General features: G+C 35.6%; 2 protein-coding genes across 4 annotated transcripts; one reads left to right on the forward strand and one right to left on the reverse strand.

The window, feature by feature from the left end:
- LOC109851362 (eukaryotic translation initiation factor 6-2) lies at positions 25 to 8,111 on the reverse strand. Of its 3 annotated transcripts, none has more exons than XM_020421449.1 (9): positions 7,964 to 8,111; positions 6,155 to 6,291; positions 5,937 to 5,977; positions 4,409 to 4,505; positions 4,232 to 4,317; positions 4,105 to 4,149; positions 1,248 to 1,378; positions 701 to 811; positions 25 to 453 (listed from the first exon to the last, which is right to left on the reverse strand). In XM_020421449.1, exons 3-9 carry the CDS (start codon positions 5,944 to 5,946, stop codon positions 196 to 198), a joined length of 738 nt encoding a protein of 245 aa, XP_020277038.1. In that variant the 5' UTR covers positions 5,947 to 5,977; positions 6,155 to 6,291; positions 7,964 to 8,111; the 3' UTR covers positions 25 to 195. The 3 variants fall into 3 exon arrangements, with proteins under 3 accessions (XP_020277038.1, XP_020277037.1, XP_020277036.1); XM_020421448.1 differs by having other exon boundaries at positions 6,155 to 6,345; XM_020421447.1 differs by lacking the exon at positions 6,155 to 6,291.
- Positions 17,039 to 21,095, forward strand: LOC109819962 (DNA replication complex GINS protein SLD5). The gene is made up of 7 exons (XM_020385978.1): positions 17,039 to 17,337; positions 18,929 to 19,051; positions 19,226 to 19,305; positions 19,387 to 19,496; positions 20,092 to 20,167; positions 20,261 to 20,366; positions 20,775 to 21,095. The coding sequence occupies exons 1-6, from the start codon at positions 17,152 to 17,154 to the stop codon at positions 20,358 to 20,360; spliced, it is 675 nt and encodes a 224-aa protein (XP_020241567.1). The 5' UTR covers positions 17,039 to 17,151; the 3' UTR covers positions 20,361 to 20,366; positions 20,775 to 21,095.

A 21,375-nucleotide genomic window follows, 5' to 3' on the forward strand; every position in this document is an offset into this window, starting at 1 on the left:
CTAGAAACAAAATAATACAAGAAAAACAAAAAAAACCAAACAAAATTCTTAAGCACGATTCAACAATTTCTGCCACAGAGAAGCGACAAAAATTTTCATGAACAATTCCAAGCGAAATTACCAAACATTACGCATAAAAATGAAAGACAACAAATATCGTGTACTTGCATCAAGGTCTGCAACAACTAAAACCCATCATACGTAACTATCGATAAGAGACTTCCTCATCTCATCCACAATGGAGCTAGGCTGAGCTTCCCGCAGCTTGAAAACACTCTCGATCACAGAGAGCTCAGTTGCAGTAGTGTCAGATCCACAGAAAGCAGTCCAGTCATTGACAGTCATGCCAGCAGCAATCACTTCACTTCCTCTGTTCACAGTTCCTGCAACAAGAGGGACTTGGAGAAGAGTAGAAAGCTCATCGAGATCCTCAATTGATGTGTGTGGATGAACCTGGTTCAGGTAATGGCTGAGATTAGAATACATAGTTTGACAACAATAACAACAGCCTTTTTTAATCTCAAATTTAGGATTGGCTTCATGAACCTTATTCTTCCATTAAATTGCATCATGAGTCAGCTCCGCTTTACTATTATCATATCAATATTTATTGTGTCCTACCAAATTCTTAGATTAGAATATGAAGTTATGATATGCAACTCCTGTTTGCTCGTATAGAAATAGAAGGTTAAAAACTTACCAAGCCGCCTCTGTTGGAGAATGCACAATAACTACCAACAAGGATGTTGCCAGCGATTGTCTGCCTAAAAACCTCCACACCAAGTACATCTGCAATGATCTCCTCTGTTTCCTGGAAGTTGGTTTCAAGAACAAAGTGTAAAAAGCAGACTCAAATAGTTGAGAACAAATTATGCTATACGTTAATGGCACGTCCATGACACTGAAGCATGGCATGCATATACTTGTACAAACTTCAATTTGCGACCTTCAGAAAATCTTAAGGGAAAAGAATCCTATAGTCTGAAAATCCAGAAGTGACATATCCCGAAAACAATAAAGTTGGATGATTCTTAACCATCCAGCTTAAAGATTCATGCAGAGGATTTCGCATCAACATCCAGTTCACCCCTACATGATATTCAGTAGAGTGCCCCCCTATACCTTAAGCAAGCATCATAAGCCATATGTAACACTACTCCACATGAAAATAACAATAACATGCACAGTTCAAATCATTTGTGTAGACATTATGTCCAACAAGTTAGAATAAGGTGGGGAAAACTTACTCTGTCTAGATCAGTGTGGGTAAGAGCGACATGGTCGTTACAAGCAACACAATTGCCTAAAGCAGACAGTCGCTCCTCAATGCGCTGAACAACCACTTGGTCAGGCAAGCAGTTCCTCAAGTGTTGAAGCTCTACAACCAAAAACAAGTGACGAGCAATTAGGCAACATATCTAATTTACTTCAAAAGTACTCAGCAGAACTATTTATAGAAGGTCTCACCAACAAAACTTCAAATTAAAATAGTGGATACTTTTCAGAAGAATCCACCATTGTAGATAAGTAAATTGATGTACAATGAAAATAGGTATGTTTAAATGGGCTTGTGCATTATAAGCATATAAGAAATCTTCAATATTGAACACTTGCACGGCATTACAAATTCATTGCACACATAACAATGAGCTCTGATATGAAGATAAAAAAATAGCAAAAATTGCAGTATTTAAAATGTCCTTTTAGTTATCCGAGAACCATTATCCAAAAATCGGACACCCGTAGAATTGCAAAACAAAAATGGCTTTCCAGATCTTTGATGGCACCAACTTTTCTTGAAAAGTGGAAACATTGTCTTATCTCGACTGTCAAAGAGATACAGCAGCTAAAAAGATAGAGATTACATGAAAAAGTTGGACTATGAGTAGATAGTAGTCACAGTAGTAAATAAGTGTGTATCACAGCACATGCCATCTAGTTGATTTTGAACAGTATCAATTTAGAACGTGTAGAACAGCACTCAGCCTTTCACTCAGCACATCAATGAGTAAACATCTGAATTTGCAATTTACCCCCGACTTCTCCACCAAAAGGGACATTATCTTTTTCCTTTTTGTTTTTCTTCTTCTTTTTTGGGGGTGGGTGGGGGGGGGGGGGCCGTTAAGAACCCTCGATACACAGTTTGGTTTGCAAAAGAACAGATCCCATATATGTAGCATATTCTATGTTCGGAGCGGCTGAATTTTTTGGCTATTCAAGGATTCAGACACCCAAGATACCTGAATTGAGGTCCAATTGTTCCTCCCCATCTAGATGTTTTATAACACAATAGTAAGAAACGTGTATCAAAATATATGCTATCAAGTTGATTCTGAACAGTATCAATTTAGAACGTGCAGCATAGCTTTCACACTTTCACTCTACATGTCAATGAGTATAAACATCAGAATTTGCAATTTCCCCAACTTCTCCACCAAAAGAGACATTACCTCTATTTCCTTCCCCCCCCCCCCCCTTTTTCTCCCAGTTCGGTTAACTAGTTGGAGGGGCTGAATTTTTGGCTATGCAAGGATCCAGACACCCAAGATACCTGAATTCAGGTCCGATTGTTCCACCCCATCTAGACGTTCTATGACGACGGCTCTTATTTTTGTAAGAGACCTCCCATGGTTCGATTTAAATAGTTCAAGAGAAGAACAGTCTGACCATGTGTACATACATACGTATGTTCTAGAAAAACAGTCAGACATCATGAGATAAATCTCTGAAGTCGCAATTTCCCCCAACTTCTCCACCAAAAGAGCCCCCCCCCCCCCCGCACCCGAAAAAAACAAAAAAAAAAAAAATTCTTTTGCGTTCTTTATTTAGTGTAAGAATCTCCCATACAGTTCGGTTTAAATAGCTTGCAAAAGAACAATCCGACATATATATGTACATATCAATGTTAGAGGGGCTGAATTTTTGGCTATTCAAGGATTCAGACACCCAAGATACCAGAATTCAGGTCCAATAGTTCCACCCACTGTTTTAAATATCGGCCGATAATCGATATTATCGGCCGAGTTATCGGATTTGGTAGCTCTCCGCTAGGATAAATTGGATTTTTAATCAGTTATCGTTTTTCTAGGTTTATCGGCGATTTATCGGCGTTATCGGCACTTATCGGCCGATAAGTAAGACTTTTTTATCGGGATTATCGGCCCATTTTGACTAACATTATATTTTTTCAAGGCTATGATGCAAGTTTCGCTTTCTACAATTGGTTAATGATTCTAAACATGATGATTTACATTTTGGTATGTTTATATTTCATTAAGCATGATTAGATTACATTTTTTAATTGTTATATTATATATACACATCATCCAGTATATCACTCCGATAAATACTACTTATCCTCGATATATCCCCGATTTCCGCTATCCGATAAGGATTTTGGCCGTCCGATAAATCCCCGATAACCGATATTTAAAACCTTGCCCTATCTAGACGTTCTATGCCACGGCCTTCTTTCTGGAAGAACCTCCCATGGATCGATTGAAATAGTTCAAGAAAGAACAGTCTGACGTACGTATGTTTGAGGGGATGAATTTTTGGCTCTTCAAGGATTCAGATGCCCTAAATTCCTGAATCCCAGTCTGATGGTTCTACCTATCCGGACATGCTACGCATAAACCCAAGGTTCATGGCATTACAAGGAACTCCTAATGGTGAGGAAAATACCACAAGGCCACCCCAACCATCACGCAAAAGTTTGATATGAAGGGCCTAATTCATCCACCCAGCCGCAAAGAAAAGATTAACATAATCTAATCTAATGGATATGGACTGTTAAAATCTACAATATATAGTGGCAGGGAAGTTCATCTGGACCATTTCACAGGAGCCATATACCTTATATCAGTTTAAATCCCTCGCGTTTGCTTCTATTTGCTTAGTAATCATTGTTTCATTATGATATGAATCTATCTATATTATTGATAAAAATATAGCGAAATCCCATTTCCAGATTGCAAAAGCAAATGAGCCAAAAGGAAAGAAAAAATAGCTGAAAAGTTAAGGTTGAGGCACAAATAAAGAATCAAACAAACAGAACTAAAGTTGAAAGAAAACAAAACTGATACAATTTCCAGCAGAAATTACCTTGGTCAGTGGTGTTATGCGGCAAGAGAAGCCCATTCTTGTTCCCTAATTAACAGAAAAATGACCTAGTTAGCTACATGTAGGTATATTACTAATCTTCTAGGTGAAAGGCAATCACAAAACTCACCTACACAAAGTCGACCAATAATCCTAGTGCCTGCAATTGAAGTTTTGACCACAGGGATAACATCAGCAAGCTCAGCTTCAAATGTACTGCATGGTACCCATAAATCATCAAGAAGGTTTTGACGAAATGCAGCAATATACACCATTGAGTAGATATAACCTTTCCACCAAAACAAACCTGTAGAAATTTTCTGATCCACCGATTGCAACCAAACAGTATGCATTTGTTAGCTTGGAGAAGACTCCAACCTCACAACAATTCTCAAATTGAATTCCTGTGCAAATGCAGATGAGAAACTCGCCCGAAGATTCTCTATTTATTATTTATACAATAAAACTATACCTAGTTCCTGTTCTGATGTTGCAAGTAGCGGGAGGTGACACTATTTGTTTTTTCTAAAGCATATGAATATGAATATATTGTTCACGTAATAAAATTGATAGTCACATTTGGCAAGGACAAAGCAGAGCTATATAGCATACAGTACTAGTCAGAGAACCAATGAGAACAGGAAAAGAGAGAAAATTGGGTCCGATCCTTGCAAATAGTCTAATACATGAGATATTAAAATATTAATATCCTCTGTTGCTTATTAAGATTCTATATAGTGTCATATTAGGAAGGCAATAAGCATGTTCGATCAAGGAACTTTAACATTCATATATGTATCAAATAGCTATTTCATCACTACCATAGCCATCTCCAAATCCATACTTTAAGCAGACATTTACCAAATCTTAATACTAAATTGGATAAGCAGCCTTCAGATTTTAAAACATTTATATTTATATATGTATCTAATAGCTAGTCCATCACAACCATACTCATATCCAAATCCATACTTTAACTAGGTAGCAACCCAAATTCTAAAGATATTCATGAAAAGAATACTAAGTGGGATAAGTAGCCTTTGAACTTAATATTTATCTATGTGTGCAATACCTATTCCATCATTAGAATACCCACATCCAAGTCCATGCTTTACGCAGACACACTTCAATTCTAAAAAAAAATCATGGAAAGAGCACTAAGTTGGATAACAACAGACTATAGCACTCATTGCATCTGATTCAATGTTAAACCCAAAATAATCCATGAGTAAAACCCAAAATGATTCAAGTACCTCAAACTCTAGGACAAATAAACATTCATCTTACGAGTATGACAATAACAAAAATAAGTATGATTCAGGAGAAAAGAAAAGCATGCTGGATGCACGAGAAAGGAAAGTGTTACGGATCAAAGTTGGAAAACCGCAGTTACTGTATAACATCATTTTAGATTCTAAACAATAATTATCCACTGTATGTAATTGTCGCCAATGGAGGACATATGTTCATCTCAAGTAGGGGGGAAAAACTATTTGTCTGATAATTTATGTGTAGCTCTCCTAAAAAGGACATGTGCCACAGAAGCAAGGGATAGTACTCATCACCAATTGGAGTTTTTCCAAATATTGTATGCTAAATCAAAATTTGAGCGTCCTGAACGAAACCAATGTCACAAAGCAGCACGATACTTAATTCTTCAAGAGCATATTTCCAAATAAGCCCATAATTCACAAAATGTAAAATGATGGTATCAGGCATCAACAAGTTTTCGATGTCCCAAGCTTCTACCCTCAACTTCTTTAGGAAATAAGTTATGAATCACAGAGAAGCTCACTATTAACATATACAGGGGTACTGAAATGAGTCTAACTTACTAGTTGCCATGGTGTCCTGCCAAAAAAAAAGCCCAAATAACCTGCAAAATCAAAATTAGAAATAAGGAAAAACCCATTTCTCTCAAGCATCTAATTGATCGGAATCAGCCATCCGATCAAGATGACAAGAAGACAATAACACGGGAAAAAAAAGAATCAAAACCCTAACCAAATACAGTTCTAAAGATTGAAGATAGAACGGAGAGAGAAAATCTCACCAAAAACCAATTGACCGACCGAACTTCTGAGGAGCGGAGCGAATCCCAAACTCAGAAACGATCGACACGATCGACGGAGGCTTGGAGGGAATTGAATTAGGGTTTCGAGATTCCAGAATGAGAGCGAGAGGGCTTTTCTGCGTGTGGATTTGAGCGTTGACTATGCTTAGGTCCCTACGTTGCTTGTTGGGCTGTCAACAAGGCCCGGCTAATAAACACAACAAGGCCTGCTGCCTTTTGATGCTTTAGCTTAAGGGCCTGTTTGGATTCGTAGGGGGTGAAGGGAAGTTAAGGGAAACTGAGTGAGGGGAAGGGAAGGGAAAGGAAGGGAAGGGAATTCCCTTCCCCTTGGTTACACCCCAATTTGAGGGGTAACAATTTTTATACTATTAGGGGGTGAACCAAGGTGAATGGAGGTGAATTAACTTCACCTCCTAAGTGTTCCCAAACAAGATGAATGGAGGTGAATGGTTCCCCTAACTTCCCTTCACCCTCATTCCCCTCAATCCAAACAAGCCCTAAAGGTAGATAAAATTGAAAGACAGGCTAAATTTTGAAATTTGCAAATATATTTTGTTTTTAAACATTTAACTTTCATGCGCTCACACTTCAAGGGGGAAAAATTGCCATGTACTCTAATTCATCAACAAAATGAAGTCAAAATTAGTCCAAACCTCTGGATCGATTGTACAAATGCTCGTCTAAAGCTAGTCAAGTATCAACTATTAGAACATTGAAAAGGGTATGTTTGGCAATTTTGAAAATAATCTAGACTATTTTCGAACTAGCTTCACTTGACCTAGTTTATACTAAACTAGACTTTATTGAACTAGTTATAACTTAAATCTAGTGTGGCCAATTTATAAACTAACTTTTGTCTGAGAAAGTTCTCCTTTAAACCAGATAAGAGTTGATTTGTTTCTAGTCTAGTTATTGAGCGAAAGCGAGCCTCAAAAAAACTAGTTTATTTCTTCTTCTTCTTTTTATTTGTCAAATAAGATCTGAACCCATAGGCTCAATTTTGTCTCCACTAAAACTATTTTACCCAGTTTGTCAAACAAACCCTAATGTTTCTTTAAATTATTATGTTCGACCAAAATTTTTTTACTTTAATTTAATCCACAGGAGATTATTGATGCTGACAAAATATTTGTCATCATGGTATGACATTTATTTGTTTTCCTTTATCGTATAAGTCGCCATTTTAAGCGACATAACTAAGATGTTGGAAAACAATAGTTGACATCGAATTTACCTGTTTTTCTTGTGCAAACATGCGTGAGTCATGAGATGCAGGAATCATATAATTTCATAATTCCTCATTGAAGTTCAACTATTCTTTTTTGCAACTTGAATCCTCGTCGCTGTAAAAAAAGTAGTGGAGAGACTACTATTTTTAATCTCAATTACTAATTATCTAGTGAGTTGTTGTGATATATTTTAAATTTAAAATTGATCACACCTAGGGGTGGAATCGAATCGAATTTGAACGAATAGTACAATGTTCAAATTCGAATTCGGTTCATATTGGGCTATTAGTGTTCGTATTCGGCTCGAATAGTTATACAAATTCGAATTCGATTCGTTTACATATATTGATGTTCGAAAAATATTCGCGAATATTCGTTTAACCTTATTCGGCAATTTTGATTTTGAATTATTCGTCAAATATTTGATATGTATTTGCTAATAATTCGAAAATCATAAAAAATAATCATAATCAGTAAACAAAATGCATTAACCACCTGCTGGAAATAATTTGGGGAAAAAAGTTTTTACAAAAAAATTAACAGAAAATATAAGATGAACCTGACGGGGAGGAGGGTGTCGTCGGCTCGTCGCGGGGATGAGGGCGTCGTCGGCTCTTCGGCTTCGTCGGCTCGTCGAGGGGAGCAGGGCGTCGTCGGCTCGTCTAGGGGAGGAGGGCGTCGTCGGCTCGTCGCGGGGAGGAGGGCGTCGTCGGTATGGGTAGAAGTTGTAATAAAAAAATTTTGATGGGTAATATTTACAACAAGTTTAATTAATAGTATTAACATATAAAAAGTTATCGAATAGTTAATAATTAGTCGAATTGAATATACCTTTAGTTAAATTCTATTCGTTTATAAGCCGAATACTGAAAAATATTCATTTAGTGTTAAATGAACTGTCGGATCGAATATGACCGAATATCTGGACGAATATTAGACGAACTGTTTATTAAATATTTGGTTCACTTCCACCCCTAATCACACCTACGTGCATTGCACTCATTTCTAATTTATATATTCAAAGGAAAAAAATCATAATCTCCCATTAAGTAATCAATAATTATAATTAAGTAGTAGTTTCTTCAGTATTTTTTGATAGTACAAACGATTTAGTTCTTTTTTTTTTACCTTGCATCACAAACATAACTAATTTACGATGGTCCGGGAGTTATAGCTAGTACATAACTAATTTACAATGGTCTGGGAGTTATAGCCACTAGCTATGTAGTTGAGAGGCTGTGCGGAATTAATAAACCGCTAAATATGACACAAGAGTTTGTGTTTGGCAACCCAAACAAAACTCGCTGGGATTAGCTTTGGTCAAAATAGAGCTGATTTAGTGTCCAAAAATCAAGACAGTTCCAACCTTTCTTTTCGAAAAAAAAAACACAGCAAATGGATTGTCAAAAGCATAGGATAGCAAAATTCAAAAGGGTTGTCAAAAGCAAGGGATAGCAAATGGATTCAGAAACAATACTGTGGACAAAAGTAATTAAAACCCCAAAAAAGGATTATTATTTTTTTTTTAACGAGCGGCAGAAGAAGCAAGAGCGAAAGCCACCAAAATCTCTCGACAAGAATATAAACGTTGCTCAAAAATTCAGCCCAAAAACCAAAATACATCAAGCTCCACAAAATAAAAATCCCAATCAGCTCCTGACCCGCCGGCGAGTCCAGACCCAAGGGCCCCGCCGACAAAAACCCAGCGAGCAGCTTCTCGCCCGTACCTGCCTCGACGCCGTCAATAATCCGAATACTGTCGAGTAGTCAACGCAACGCATGCTTCCTAACACCCCGGCACCAACTCGCCCAAAACCCTAGCCTTCGCCTCACGCCGCCGCCGGCGTCTCACCGCCGTTCCCGAGGCCTTGATGCGACCCCACGGAGGAATCGCGCCGCGCTCCACCTCGATCGCCCGCCAGCCGTCGCGCGCCAGGGCGCGGATCGAGCGGAGCGGACAGCGAGGCTCGTCGGAGGAGAGTGAAGGAGCGCGGAGAGAGGAGAGGAGTCGAGGAGTGAGATCTGCTGCTGCTTCGGTTCCCATGGGAGAGAGAGGAGAGCTAAGGGTTTCTGATCGTGCGCTTTTGCTTTCTTAGATGGAGGCGAATTCGGTATTCGAGATCGCGGCGGATTAATTCGTGGAGGATGAGCTGGACGCATCTTGATTCTTGATCGCCGGAAGAAAAAAAAATTATGTCAAATTTAGAGAAAAAAAGTGATGAATTCCTTCAGCCCCGTCAACAAGTACTGATCTTTCCAAAGTTTTATCAAATTTTCACCTAAAAAATTAGAAATTTACATGAGATTGAGTTTCATGTTACCTTTTGAAGATTGTTAATTGCTCAATTTTAGAGAGAGAGTGATGCGATGAGGGTGAAGAGTGAAGTTTTTGGAGGGTTTTAAAGGGCATTTCAGGGGAGTGGGAGTGGACGTCGCTTTAAATGCCAATGGATTTAAATCTGCCTTCACGTGGAGGGGAAGCTTTACGCTATTCTTTGAAATGACTATCTTGCCCTGACAGTTAGTTGCTGGCCCCATACACCATTCCATCATCAATCCACAGGTCTTTATGCTTGTCTAGTGCATCGTGATTAACTATAATGATTAAGTATTTTCGGTTTATTTCTTATTAAAATGTTGTTCATCAGTTATGCTTACTTTGATGGTTTTTTCTTGCTTATGTTCTAAATTTTAGTGTTATGATTTTTTTTTGTATGTTTATATAAATAAGTAAACAAATATAATGCGAAGCCAATTTGAATTATCATATTATCTAGACCGGCATAAAATCAAACTTAATCTGAGAATAAATAGTGTTGCAAAAGTAAAAAAACACTTAAAAAGAGCATAATAAAAGGAAGATGAATAATTAAAGTTAATAAGAGAAGATGATTGAACGTGGGCTGAAATAAAACAAAAGAAAACATGGATTTTGTTACTAATCCTTGATAGACTTAAAGAAAATCATATATTAATAAAGATCAATGTTAACTCTAGTACACTATTAAATTATAAAAATATCTATATAAGCATATAAAAGTACTAAAAAATTTCATAAAAATCGCTTCTAAATATTCATAATTTACTTAAAAATAAATTATTCTATAAAATATTCAGAAAATAATATCTTTCATTCATTCTGTTTTATTTTTTATTGAGCTCACATCAATCATTCTCCATTTTTATCTTTTTTGATAAAATTAGACTACATTTAGATGCTAAAAAGGGATAGAGAATCCTATATTAAAAATTAAATTGATATATCTTAATGAAAGAATATCAAACAACTACTATTTTCTTTGTTAAGTTTTGAAATTTTAGTCTTTTTTGTGATTTTGAATTTCTATGGCTGTGTTTTACAAATTTTGAAAGTTTGAGAATGTGTTTTTAAAATTTTAACTTTTAATTTAGGTGTTTGTAATTTCATGTTTCATGTGGTGGTAAGTTTTTGTAACTCTAAAATTTTCAGGCAGTTTTTTACAATTATTAAATTTTAGGATTATTTTTTTTTGTAAAATTCAAACTTTCAAAGGACTGTTGATATTTTCTAGATCTGATATTTACTGGTTATAGGTTATGAAATTTTAGGTTTTTTTGTGATTTTTACTTTTGAAGAATTTTTTTTTTCAATTTTTATAATTTTGAGGTTATTTTTTGCAAATCTTAAATTTAGGTGCATGATTGTAATCATTTGAATTCATTTTTATTATTTGCAAGTTTTGAATTTTTAGAATTTCATGGTGTTTTTTAATTATTTAAACTTTTGAGGGTATTTCTATAATTTTTGAAATGCCGAGGGTGTTAATTATAGTTTTTTAAATTCTTCAAAGATTACTATTAATTTTCAAATTTCATATTTGTTATTTTTAATTTTGAAATGACATGATATTTTGTGTAATCTTAAACTTTTGAGGGTATTTTGTGTACTTTTAAATTTTTTGGGTTATTTTGTAATATTTCATATATTAGCATGGTTGTTTTTTTTTACCTTAACAAACTAATAACGTAGAGCTATTTCATGTATTTTATTAATCTTATTTTTTTAAATAATTGAGCTACATATAGTTCGCATGGGATTAAGATATAATATAATTATGATTTGAGTATATTAAGATTTAAATAAAATATTCAAAATGATGAATGGTAATATTGATGATGAAAAGCTTTTTTTCTAACATCGTACTTTTTAAGTGAGTATGATATTAATTTTTTTTCCCTATTTTCATTTAAAGTAATTTTCATAGCATTTGTTTTATCTTAAAAATAACTGAGTATGAAAGAGAGTGCTATCTATTAGATTAACATTAACTCTAGTAGTTGTGAATATAACCGAGTCCATTTTTAATTATGTATCGATAGAAAAAAAAAATTTCACATTGCGTTGCTACAGTAGTGACAAATTTCTCACGTTTGCTTTAAATTTGTGCATAAGAGTGCTAATAAAATAGCTAATGTTATTGAAAAGAATCTGTCTAAATTACCTTTATTATTGTCATAAGATTACATGCAGCTGATCATCAGTTGGACGCTCAAATTCATTCTCATCAAGTTGATAAATTTTTCCTATTTTGTATATAAAAAGAAACGTGGCACATTAGCTTTAATCCAGACTCTTTGTTATCAGAAGGGGAAAAAAAATAATCGCTTTAATCCAGACTCTTCCCCCTTGGCCCCTCTAGTCACAAAGGTCAATTTTGCCCTTGGACTCTCCCTGAACGTACGGCCATTCCACGAACGGGGCAAAAGAGAGTGGGGGCAATTTCGTCATCCTCCCTCCCGGCGACTAGCGATTGGGGATGCCGACTCCACCGAGGACGCCATGAGATGCCGGGCTTGTCGTTTTAGCCGAGTGAGGAATGAAGGCGAGAGTGGTAATTTCCAACTGCCAGTTTGTCGTTAGCGGGAGCCGGTGTGCTGGAAAGCGAAACGGCAGTTGACTGCAACCGCAATCCACGTGGGCTTATATTTCCGGGTACCCGCAATTGGCAACTTACATTGACGAAATTACCCCTTCATGATTCTCACAGTGCAGACGGGTCTTCTATTTTGGATGAAACCCGATCCGACAGTCGGGACGACGGTTTATTAATAATTTTCGTTTGGTTCGTTATTGATGCGGATGTAATTGGTCGGTAACTGACCGTACTTTGTTATAATTCACGGCCCATCTTACTGTCAAGCTTAGTACTTGAGAATCTATATGTTAATTTTGACTTTAAGGAAATAATCCAATTAGCAAGAAAGCCTAAACCCCTTAAATCTATACTACTATATAAAAACCAACTAAGGATAGTGCAAAGTTGGATGAATGGCGGACAAATCCTTCTCCTCAATTGTAGTTGAATTTAACAATAATTATGTTTTTTCCCCTTTTCTTTTTTTTGCTTCTAGAATATTTAATACCATTCAATGCCATGAGAAAAAAGAGCTCACATAATTGAATGTTTTCTTGACAATTTATGTTATAAAAAGTAAAGTTCTATGCATATATCTATACCGTAATTATTTATACTAACACACAAAGAAAATTAATAGAGGATTTTAGGTTCAAAGAGACATTCGAGTCTGAGACGAAAGGCATTTTCAAGCCAGAATATGTTAAAGAAATCTGATTAATTACGAGACGAAATACATCTTCTGATAGGACTCCACTAGATAATATATAGAACAACAGAATGACATACTAGTCTCATCAACACCATTCGCATTTAAAGCATGGCCAGTCAATCCTCATGCTTTGTTGCATAGTCACCATAACATTAAATGTATGATCATAGTCATAATGACTCATCGAGCCGAAGTCAGTCATTATGACTTTTTCAGACGATGCCTGCACTTCCGTCATTCTGCCGCGACATTAAATGCAAAATTGACTGACTCAAGCAACCATCGATGCATGTAAAGTGGAGTCTGATCGACCAACTCCACTGACGTGTCAATTTTCCTATGTGCCCCCCACAAATTCTCTATAAATAGTGGATATATATAACCCCACTACACCAAGGTGCGTATAAAACGAAATCCCACAACTAGCTAGATTTTACGTTCCACTAGTTTGCTTGATTTATCACCGACTTAAACGTCGAAGGGCATATGCCGGGAAGTCCTCTCCGACCCTCTAACAAGTGTTGTCTGTGCAGGGATCCGCTTCCCCAGATTAATCAATCATCATAGAATATTTATATTAAGACCCTAATCTCCTCAAATACCCACCCACTCCTTTGCACTGCCGACCAAGTCACACGGAGGGGCCGTAACAGGGGTTCATTTGGGGTCTAGATCCGATAACAGTCGACCCGAAAAGACTCCAGAACTGGGACTTACATGTAATTATGCATAATGCACGTGGCCTCTTTGGACAAACCTGATCATCCCCACACAGGTCAGGGAGCCGCGGTGCCGTCACCGCCCTTCATCAGTCCTTTCCCCTCCCTCCCTCCTCCTCTCACTTCACACAACTTGTCATTTTCTTGCATTTTCGATGGAATTATTTTGGAAACTTCCTTCCAAATTTGAGGAAACATCCAGGAGCAGGCCATTTTGTTTTTACCCCCTCTAATGATTATGGGCTTTTCCTAATACTAAAAAAATACAAGTAGTGTATATGTCACATGCATTTTTGGGGTGGCTTTGAATTTGTTTAGTATTATATCTTATCCCACTATTTTGTACCTATTGCTCCTTTATAGAAGTGGATATAGTTCTTCCACGTAGCTCGCACGAAAGAGATGGCCACGTTATAATAGGGGTGTCCAAAAAGCCCGTCGGGCCGCGGCCCGGCCCGGGCCGGCTCTTTGGTGCCCGGTCAGGGCCCAGCCTGGAATAGTAATTTTTTTTATTTTTATTTTATTTTTTATATGTATTATATATGTATAATATATGTATATATAAATATATAATATATATATATATATATATATGAGAAAACGGGAGGTGAGCTGGCAGCGTAGGAAATTTCCTGCGCTGCAAGTGTATGACATGTGAGCCCTCCTATAAGTCACATCGGTGTGGGTCTCACATGTCATACACTTGCAACGCAGGAAATTTTCTACGCTGCCAGCTCACCTCCCGTTTTCTCTCTCTCTCTGCTACTACTTCTCTCTCTCTTCCTAATATAACTAATATATATATTACTATATATATAATAATATATATAATATATACATATATATATATAATATATATATATATATATATATATATTATTATATTTTATATATATACTATTATACTATATATATTAATATATATATTATATATATTATGATGACATATATCATAATATATATCAATTTAAAAACTGTATATGTAATTCATTGTATATATGTTATAATATTCATAATGTGTATTATATATACTCTCTCTAGTATATGAAGTACTACTCATCTCTTATATAAGTATAAAGTATAATATAAAGTATACTTTCTCTATATCAAGTATAATATAGAATACTCTCTCTTATATAATGTATAATGTATGTAATATCTCTCTCTCTTAGATATATATGATATATATAAGTAATCTCCTGCTTATATAATGTTATACTCTCTCTTATATAAGTATATACTTAAGTATACCCTCTCCTTATATATTGTATAATATAATGCTGTGATTATACTATAATCTAATATACTCTCTCTCTTAGTATATATAAGTTACTCTCTTATATATATGTATACTACCTCTTATATAAGTATACTCTCTCTTATATATGTATAATATGTGTGTGTATACTCTCTCTCTTAGTATATAAATATATATAAGTATAGTATATTATAACGGCTACTTCTTCCTCATTGGCCCAACGGGCAACGGCTACTTATGCGATTTTCTCTCTCTCTCAAGTTATAACTTATAAATATATACAATATATTTACATATAATATATAGTTACATAATAATTTGTAAGTATATACTAATACATAATTATATAAAATATAATAAAATTAAACTAATTTTTAGCATTTTTTTATAAAAAAAAGAAAAGAAAAGAAATTTAAAAAAATCTAGTTGGGATGTACTTATCTATTGTGATGCGATGAATTCCAAAATAAATTTATACTTGTAATTTGTAAATGATTTATTAATTATTAATAAAAAATTTATTTTTTATAATTATTTATTTGTAATTTATGTCATTTTAAGTGATTAATAAAATTATTATTTTTTATTAAATTTTTTGTCTTTTTTGTATAATTTAAAAGTTAAATAAAATTTAAAAATTTTGATAAATTTTTTTTAAAAAAAGTAAACCGGCCCGGCCCGGAACCCGGCTCAGTCGGGCCCGGCCCCGGCCCGGGGTACCCGGGTTCGGGCTCCGGTTTTTCCCGGCCCGGCCCGGATGGACAGACCTAGCTACAACCCCCAACTTGTTTTTAGGCATATAATTAATTAATAAGTGAAATCACAATGACACAAACGAGAAGTTAAAAGGATTATGTACAATGTTCAGCGACATCGTAGATTAGCGTTTACTATTTTTTTTTTTGTGTAAGGTAAATTGCAACAATTATTTTATTTTTTGTCCACTATATTTCTCACCATTTCTCAACTGATTCTTAGCACTTGTCACCCTTGATCGACATCTTTGATAAGGACAAATTACAAATAGCACTTTCTACCCCTCATGAATTCGGATTCGGATCCTCTTCATTATCAAAAAAGTAGTGGAGGGATCACTACATAATCACAACCATTGATTATCTAGTTGATGGTTATGATTTGTTTTTTTAGTGCAAATTAGGAAATAGTGCAATACACGGGGGTATGTTGAGTGTTAGATTTAGATCGTATCATAATCGCATACTAAATAATCAACGATTGATTGAGATTAAAAGTAGTGGTCACTCCACTACTTTTTGTAGTGGAGAGGATCCAAATTCCATGAATTCCAAGGGGGGCACACTACCGATAAAGGATTCGGATCCTCTCCACTACAAAAAAATAGTGGAGGGACCACTACATAATCACAGCCATTGATTATCTAGTTGATGGTTATGATTTTTTTTTTAGTGCAAATTAGGAATGAGTGCAATACACGGGGGTATGGTAAGTATTAGATTTAGATTGTATCATAACCGCCTATTAAATAATCAATGCTTGAGATTAAAAGTAGTGGTCTCTCCACTACTTTTTTGTAGTGGAGAAGATCCAAATCCGCCGATAAAAATAGTGGTTGTAGGATAAATAACATCGTTCTGTGCTTACTTACCCCTCATATCTTCCATATTTATAAATTTATCCTCAAATATTGATATTTATAAGATTTACCCTCTAATTCTCTCACATTGGGGTTTTCTACCCTCCAACGCAACAATATTAGTATGTAAGTATGGCAATGCAAGATATTTCAAATAAAGTCAAATAAGTTTGCAATATTTTCGGTTTAAAAACTAAAACAGTCAAATGAGAGGGGCAGAAAAAATCAATGAGAGAGAATTGAGGGATAAATTTGCAAGGGTATGCATGCGGAAACCCGTAAGTAAAAATAGATGTATATATGTGGGGTTATCTGAAATTTAAGCAAAAAGAACCATTCCTTGCGTTGGGGTAGCCGCTAACGCTATCAAAATTGAAGTCATTAACTATAAAAGCCCATCCAAGCTTTCGCATAGTGGGCTAGCATGTACCAGCCCAGTGAAATTTCCTCCCTACAATAAAACGGCGGCAAAGAGAAACACCTAAATATTTCCCGCCCAAATCCCAATATCGAGAGATCGAGGTCCAGATCGAGATCGGGAGCGATAGATGGCGTCGGGATCTGGTTCGGGTCCATGGAGCCAAGAGGAGGGAGAAGGAGATCGAGCGTCGATCGAGGCGACGACCGACGTCGAGCTCCTGAAGCGAGCGTGGAGGAACGAGAAGGCAGCGCCCGAGATCCTCAACTTCGAATCAGAACTCGTCCAGAGATCTAGAGAGCAGATCCAGCTACTCGTAAGAAATCAAAACCCTAATCTAAACCCTAGATCTTGATTACTGCCGAGGAAGCTAATTTAAACCCTAGATTTTGCTCCTTAGATCCTGAGGGAGGATTCAGCAAGTTGTGAGAATCCTAAGCCCTATAAATTTGAATAGATTGCTCTAGCATTCGTGGTTCTTGCTTAATTGACTACTAATCGAACGTAAAGATCCTTTTTGTTCAACCTTCAAGGGTAGGGGGAAGTTCAAGCTACTTAAAATCCGTGAACTCTAACATAATTCGGAACAATATCCGTATTTTTATGTACAATTGTTAATTTGAGAGCATTCTGATAGAAGATCTTTCAGTGTATTTTCGCATAATGTACTTGCAAAACCTTGAGATAATTTTCAGGTCTTCCTTGTATTCTCACTTCATGCGCAGAATATCCTTAGCGAAGTTGTTATCAATTATGAGGACGCTGAAACCTAGCATAAATTTTATCTTTTTTACCCCTTCCGTAAATTCGTGTTTTCTAGCTTAATCACAAATCAATATTTCACATCCAATTGGTTATGAAAACTAAGAAAAACCCAATGGCTACTTTACTTGAAAGAACTAACACAGAACTACTTGGATCCAGAGTAGCTAAGGAGCTTGTTCCAACATCCTTTGGTCGAAGAAATGAGTTTAGATGGACATTAGTTGTTCAGGGATTTAGCGAGTAGAATTAGAGTGACAAATCTGCCCTTAGCTTATTTTTGTTTAACTATATTAGAGAAAGCTTGAGGACATTTATATTTATCATTTTTGTAATTTTGTTATTTATTGTTCCCCTTTGAGGGGAAAAAAGACTAATATATTTGCGTTGCAGTCTAACGAAATAATATCCTCCCCCTATTGACAGTTCCCATCCCCTGATTGAAGTGCTTTAATTTGGCAGGATATGTGAGTTATAGAATAAGGACGCAGATGTGACTTCCTTCTCCATGAGGTTTATCTTTGAGGTCAAATCTCATAAAGTGACGATTATGCTAGCTAAAGAGGCTACTTTATATGTTATTTATACATGTTATTGTTCTTTGCACATTTTAGGTCATCTAAAAGGTGAAATATTGAGATTTTTGGTATTATTGAGTTCGGAGAACCAAAGCTCTTGGCATTTGGTTATGAGGAACTACATAGAGTTATGGTCGTGTCAGATCTGTGCCATCCAGTCTCATAACTCTAGGGTTAAATCTCTAGAAACCTACGTAAAGTCAGTTTTATAAAACTTTACAACCCTGCCTGACTTCATCTCCCTATCCCTTCTCATCCTCTCTCAAAGTAGCGAATTTAACATTATAAGAAAATTCGATTGCTCTGTACAAAGTTTTTTTTAAAACGTTCTACATGTTAGAAGATTATTGTTCTATTACCATAGTAGTTTTGATTGAAGTACTATTTACATCAGCTTACCCTTGTACTTAGTACCATCATAATAAGTGAAAGATGGTTAGAAATGTAATGAGTGGATATTGGTTATTAAAAATAGTTGGAAATGATCCACTAACTAGGAACATTTTCCTTCTTAACCATCAAAATAATAGTTCTAATATCAGATTTTTGATTTGGGTTGTAACCCAGGAAGAGACTGTGGAAGAATTTATGGAGACAGGTGCTGATGATCTTGTTGTGTCGCTTTATCAAATGGATTTAGATCGAACTCTATTCCTTTTGAGATCATATCTTCGGGTCCGATTACAGAAGGTGATCGTTCTCTCCCTCTCTAAGCGTGCACATGAATAGACACATATTCACACAAATAATTAGTAATTACATATGTGGAGCCATCTGTATATTTTGTATTTGCATTTTGATCTCTGTTTTTGGTGAGTTGTCAGACTTCAATGTGCCTCTCAATTAGTGCTAACTCCCTTGCAGATTGAGAAGTACATGATTCACATTTCAAAGACAGATCTTTGGAATCGACTCTCTGAACAAGAACAGAGGTTCGCCAAAAGGTAGAAATGTGCTATACAATTTTATGTAGATGATTTACTTCTCTTGGATTATTCTATATTTATTCTTTTTTTGTTGAACAGGTGTTCAGAGATAGTGGAAAAACATCTTAAACAATCTGTTCTGGATAAGTTGCCTTTTGGCTATGGGTCCATGCTTAAACAATCTGTCTCAAGTGAAGAAGATGATATGGGTATCATCTTGTAACATTGACTATATTATGTTTTGGCATGATCTAAATTCTAGAATATTTTTATAATCTTATCGTCATTTAGATTTAGATGTTTACGAATTACAGAAAGAAATAGTTTATTGTGCTCTGAAAGAAGTGTAGCGTATTTTCAGTTCCTAGCTCGTATGTTTTGGTGTAGGTTTCTAAATGAAATATGATTTTTATCTGCTAGTGTGACAAGAGAGTAAACAATTTGAACTATCAAAGATTGATAGGATAGCATATCCAGCATTATGTTTCTTTATCTTTCTCTTCTCAAGGGCCACTCGGTACATTTTGCTAATGCGGTATCAAGAACTTCTGTTTTCTCTTAGGAGATGTGTGGTATCAAGAATTTGATGAAAGCAAGCTAGATGGCTTTAAAATCTTCTTAATTTTTGCTTATTAGAATTGTGATATATAACTTCTCTCTCATTCTTGTATTCTATTATGTTCTATAGCCAGTAGTACTTAAATTGAGTACCATCAGCAATCATAACTGGTATTTGCATATTAGGTTGTTAACTTCATTCATCAGATCATTGGCCCTTACATTTTCTTTTTTTCTTTCTTTCAGTTCCTGAACCCCAGCTTGACACCTTTGTATTCTGCAAGACCAAAACTGCTGTTGGAGCTTTCCAGTTGGATGACGCGTAAGTGAACGATCATTTGTTTCTTTTTTCCTTTGTTGTGTATTCCATTCTCTCTCTTTGAACACCATTGATAAGCGCTTGCTCTCTTGAAAGGGGGGACGAAATTGTTGATTTGGTTGCTGATGATCTGTATGTCCTTCGCTACAAGTCCATAAAAGGCCTCGTGGAGGGAGGCAGGATCGATTTAGTGTAACATGTGGTAAGTCTTGCTCAATCTTGCAAGCTTGAACGTTATTACTAGTTGGATACATGCCTAGTACTTGTGTACTGGCATACTCTTGAGTATCTAACGGAAAGAATTGGCTCAATTGGCCCTGTTACATTATGTATTGTTGCCATCATATAGAGAAAACAGAATTTGCACTGAAGAAATTATTCTCCATTATACATTTAATTCTACTACCTATTTACATATTTAACAGTTACAGATAGCTTACGATGACTGTTGTTTCTAAGCTACGTTGTAAGAGAAACTGCAGATGTTGATGACACCATCTATTTTCGCTCTCCTGTTTTGTATATTTTTGGATGTCTGATGCAATAAAACTTAGCCATGAACATCTTGAAGTTCTGTTTATGAGTATCTCATTGTTGTTCGTCTTTGCAGAAGCTTGGCAATTTTATTAACTTGCTTGCCGTAAGATGTGCACGTGCACGCGGTGAAAGAATGGATCATAGTTACATGGAAGCGCAGGACTAAGATAAGGTTTGCTTTATTTGATTACCTTCATGTAAAACTATGAACTCAAGATGGCAACTGCTCTTATAAAGATGCTATAAATATGTACGCTACTGCTAATCTTATAACAGAAGAATGTTTAGTACAGAGGTTAGAAAGTAAAAGACATAACTACTATCAAATTCCATTTCTCTGTATCTTAACGTTCAAGATTTTGTAAAATATCCTAAAGAGATTTGAGTGCTACAATCAATGTTACATTAAACGCTGGGCGCTTCTAGGCGTCGCACTTGGCGCCCAACGCTTAGACGTTTAGGCGGGCGCCTAAGCGGTTTCTGGACGTTTTTTTTTATTTTTTTATTTTTTAATTGCGATACTTGAAGATATATATATATATATATATATACCCAATCTAAAATGCATAAATACTAAAATGCCAATACTATTAACTAAATTGTTTGGTTTACCAATTACAATAGCTCTTTATATGTTTATACTTCTCAACTCAAATTATAAGTTCATCTCAACA

This window comes from Asparagus officinalis, chromosome 8, assembly GCF_001876935.1.
Source record: "Asparagus officinalis chromosome 8, Aspof.V1, whole genome shotgun sequence".
Lineage (NCBI taxonomy): Eukaryota > Viridiplantae > Streptophyta > Magnoliopsida > Asparagales > Asparagaceae > Asparagus > Asparagus officinalis.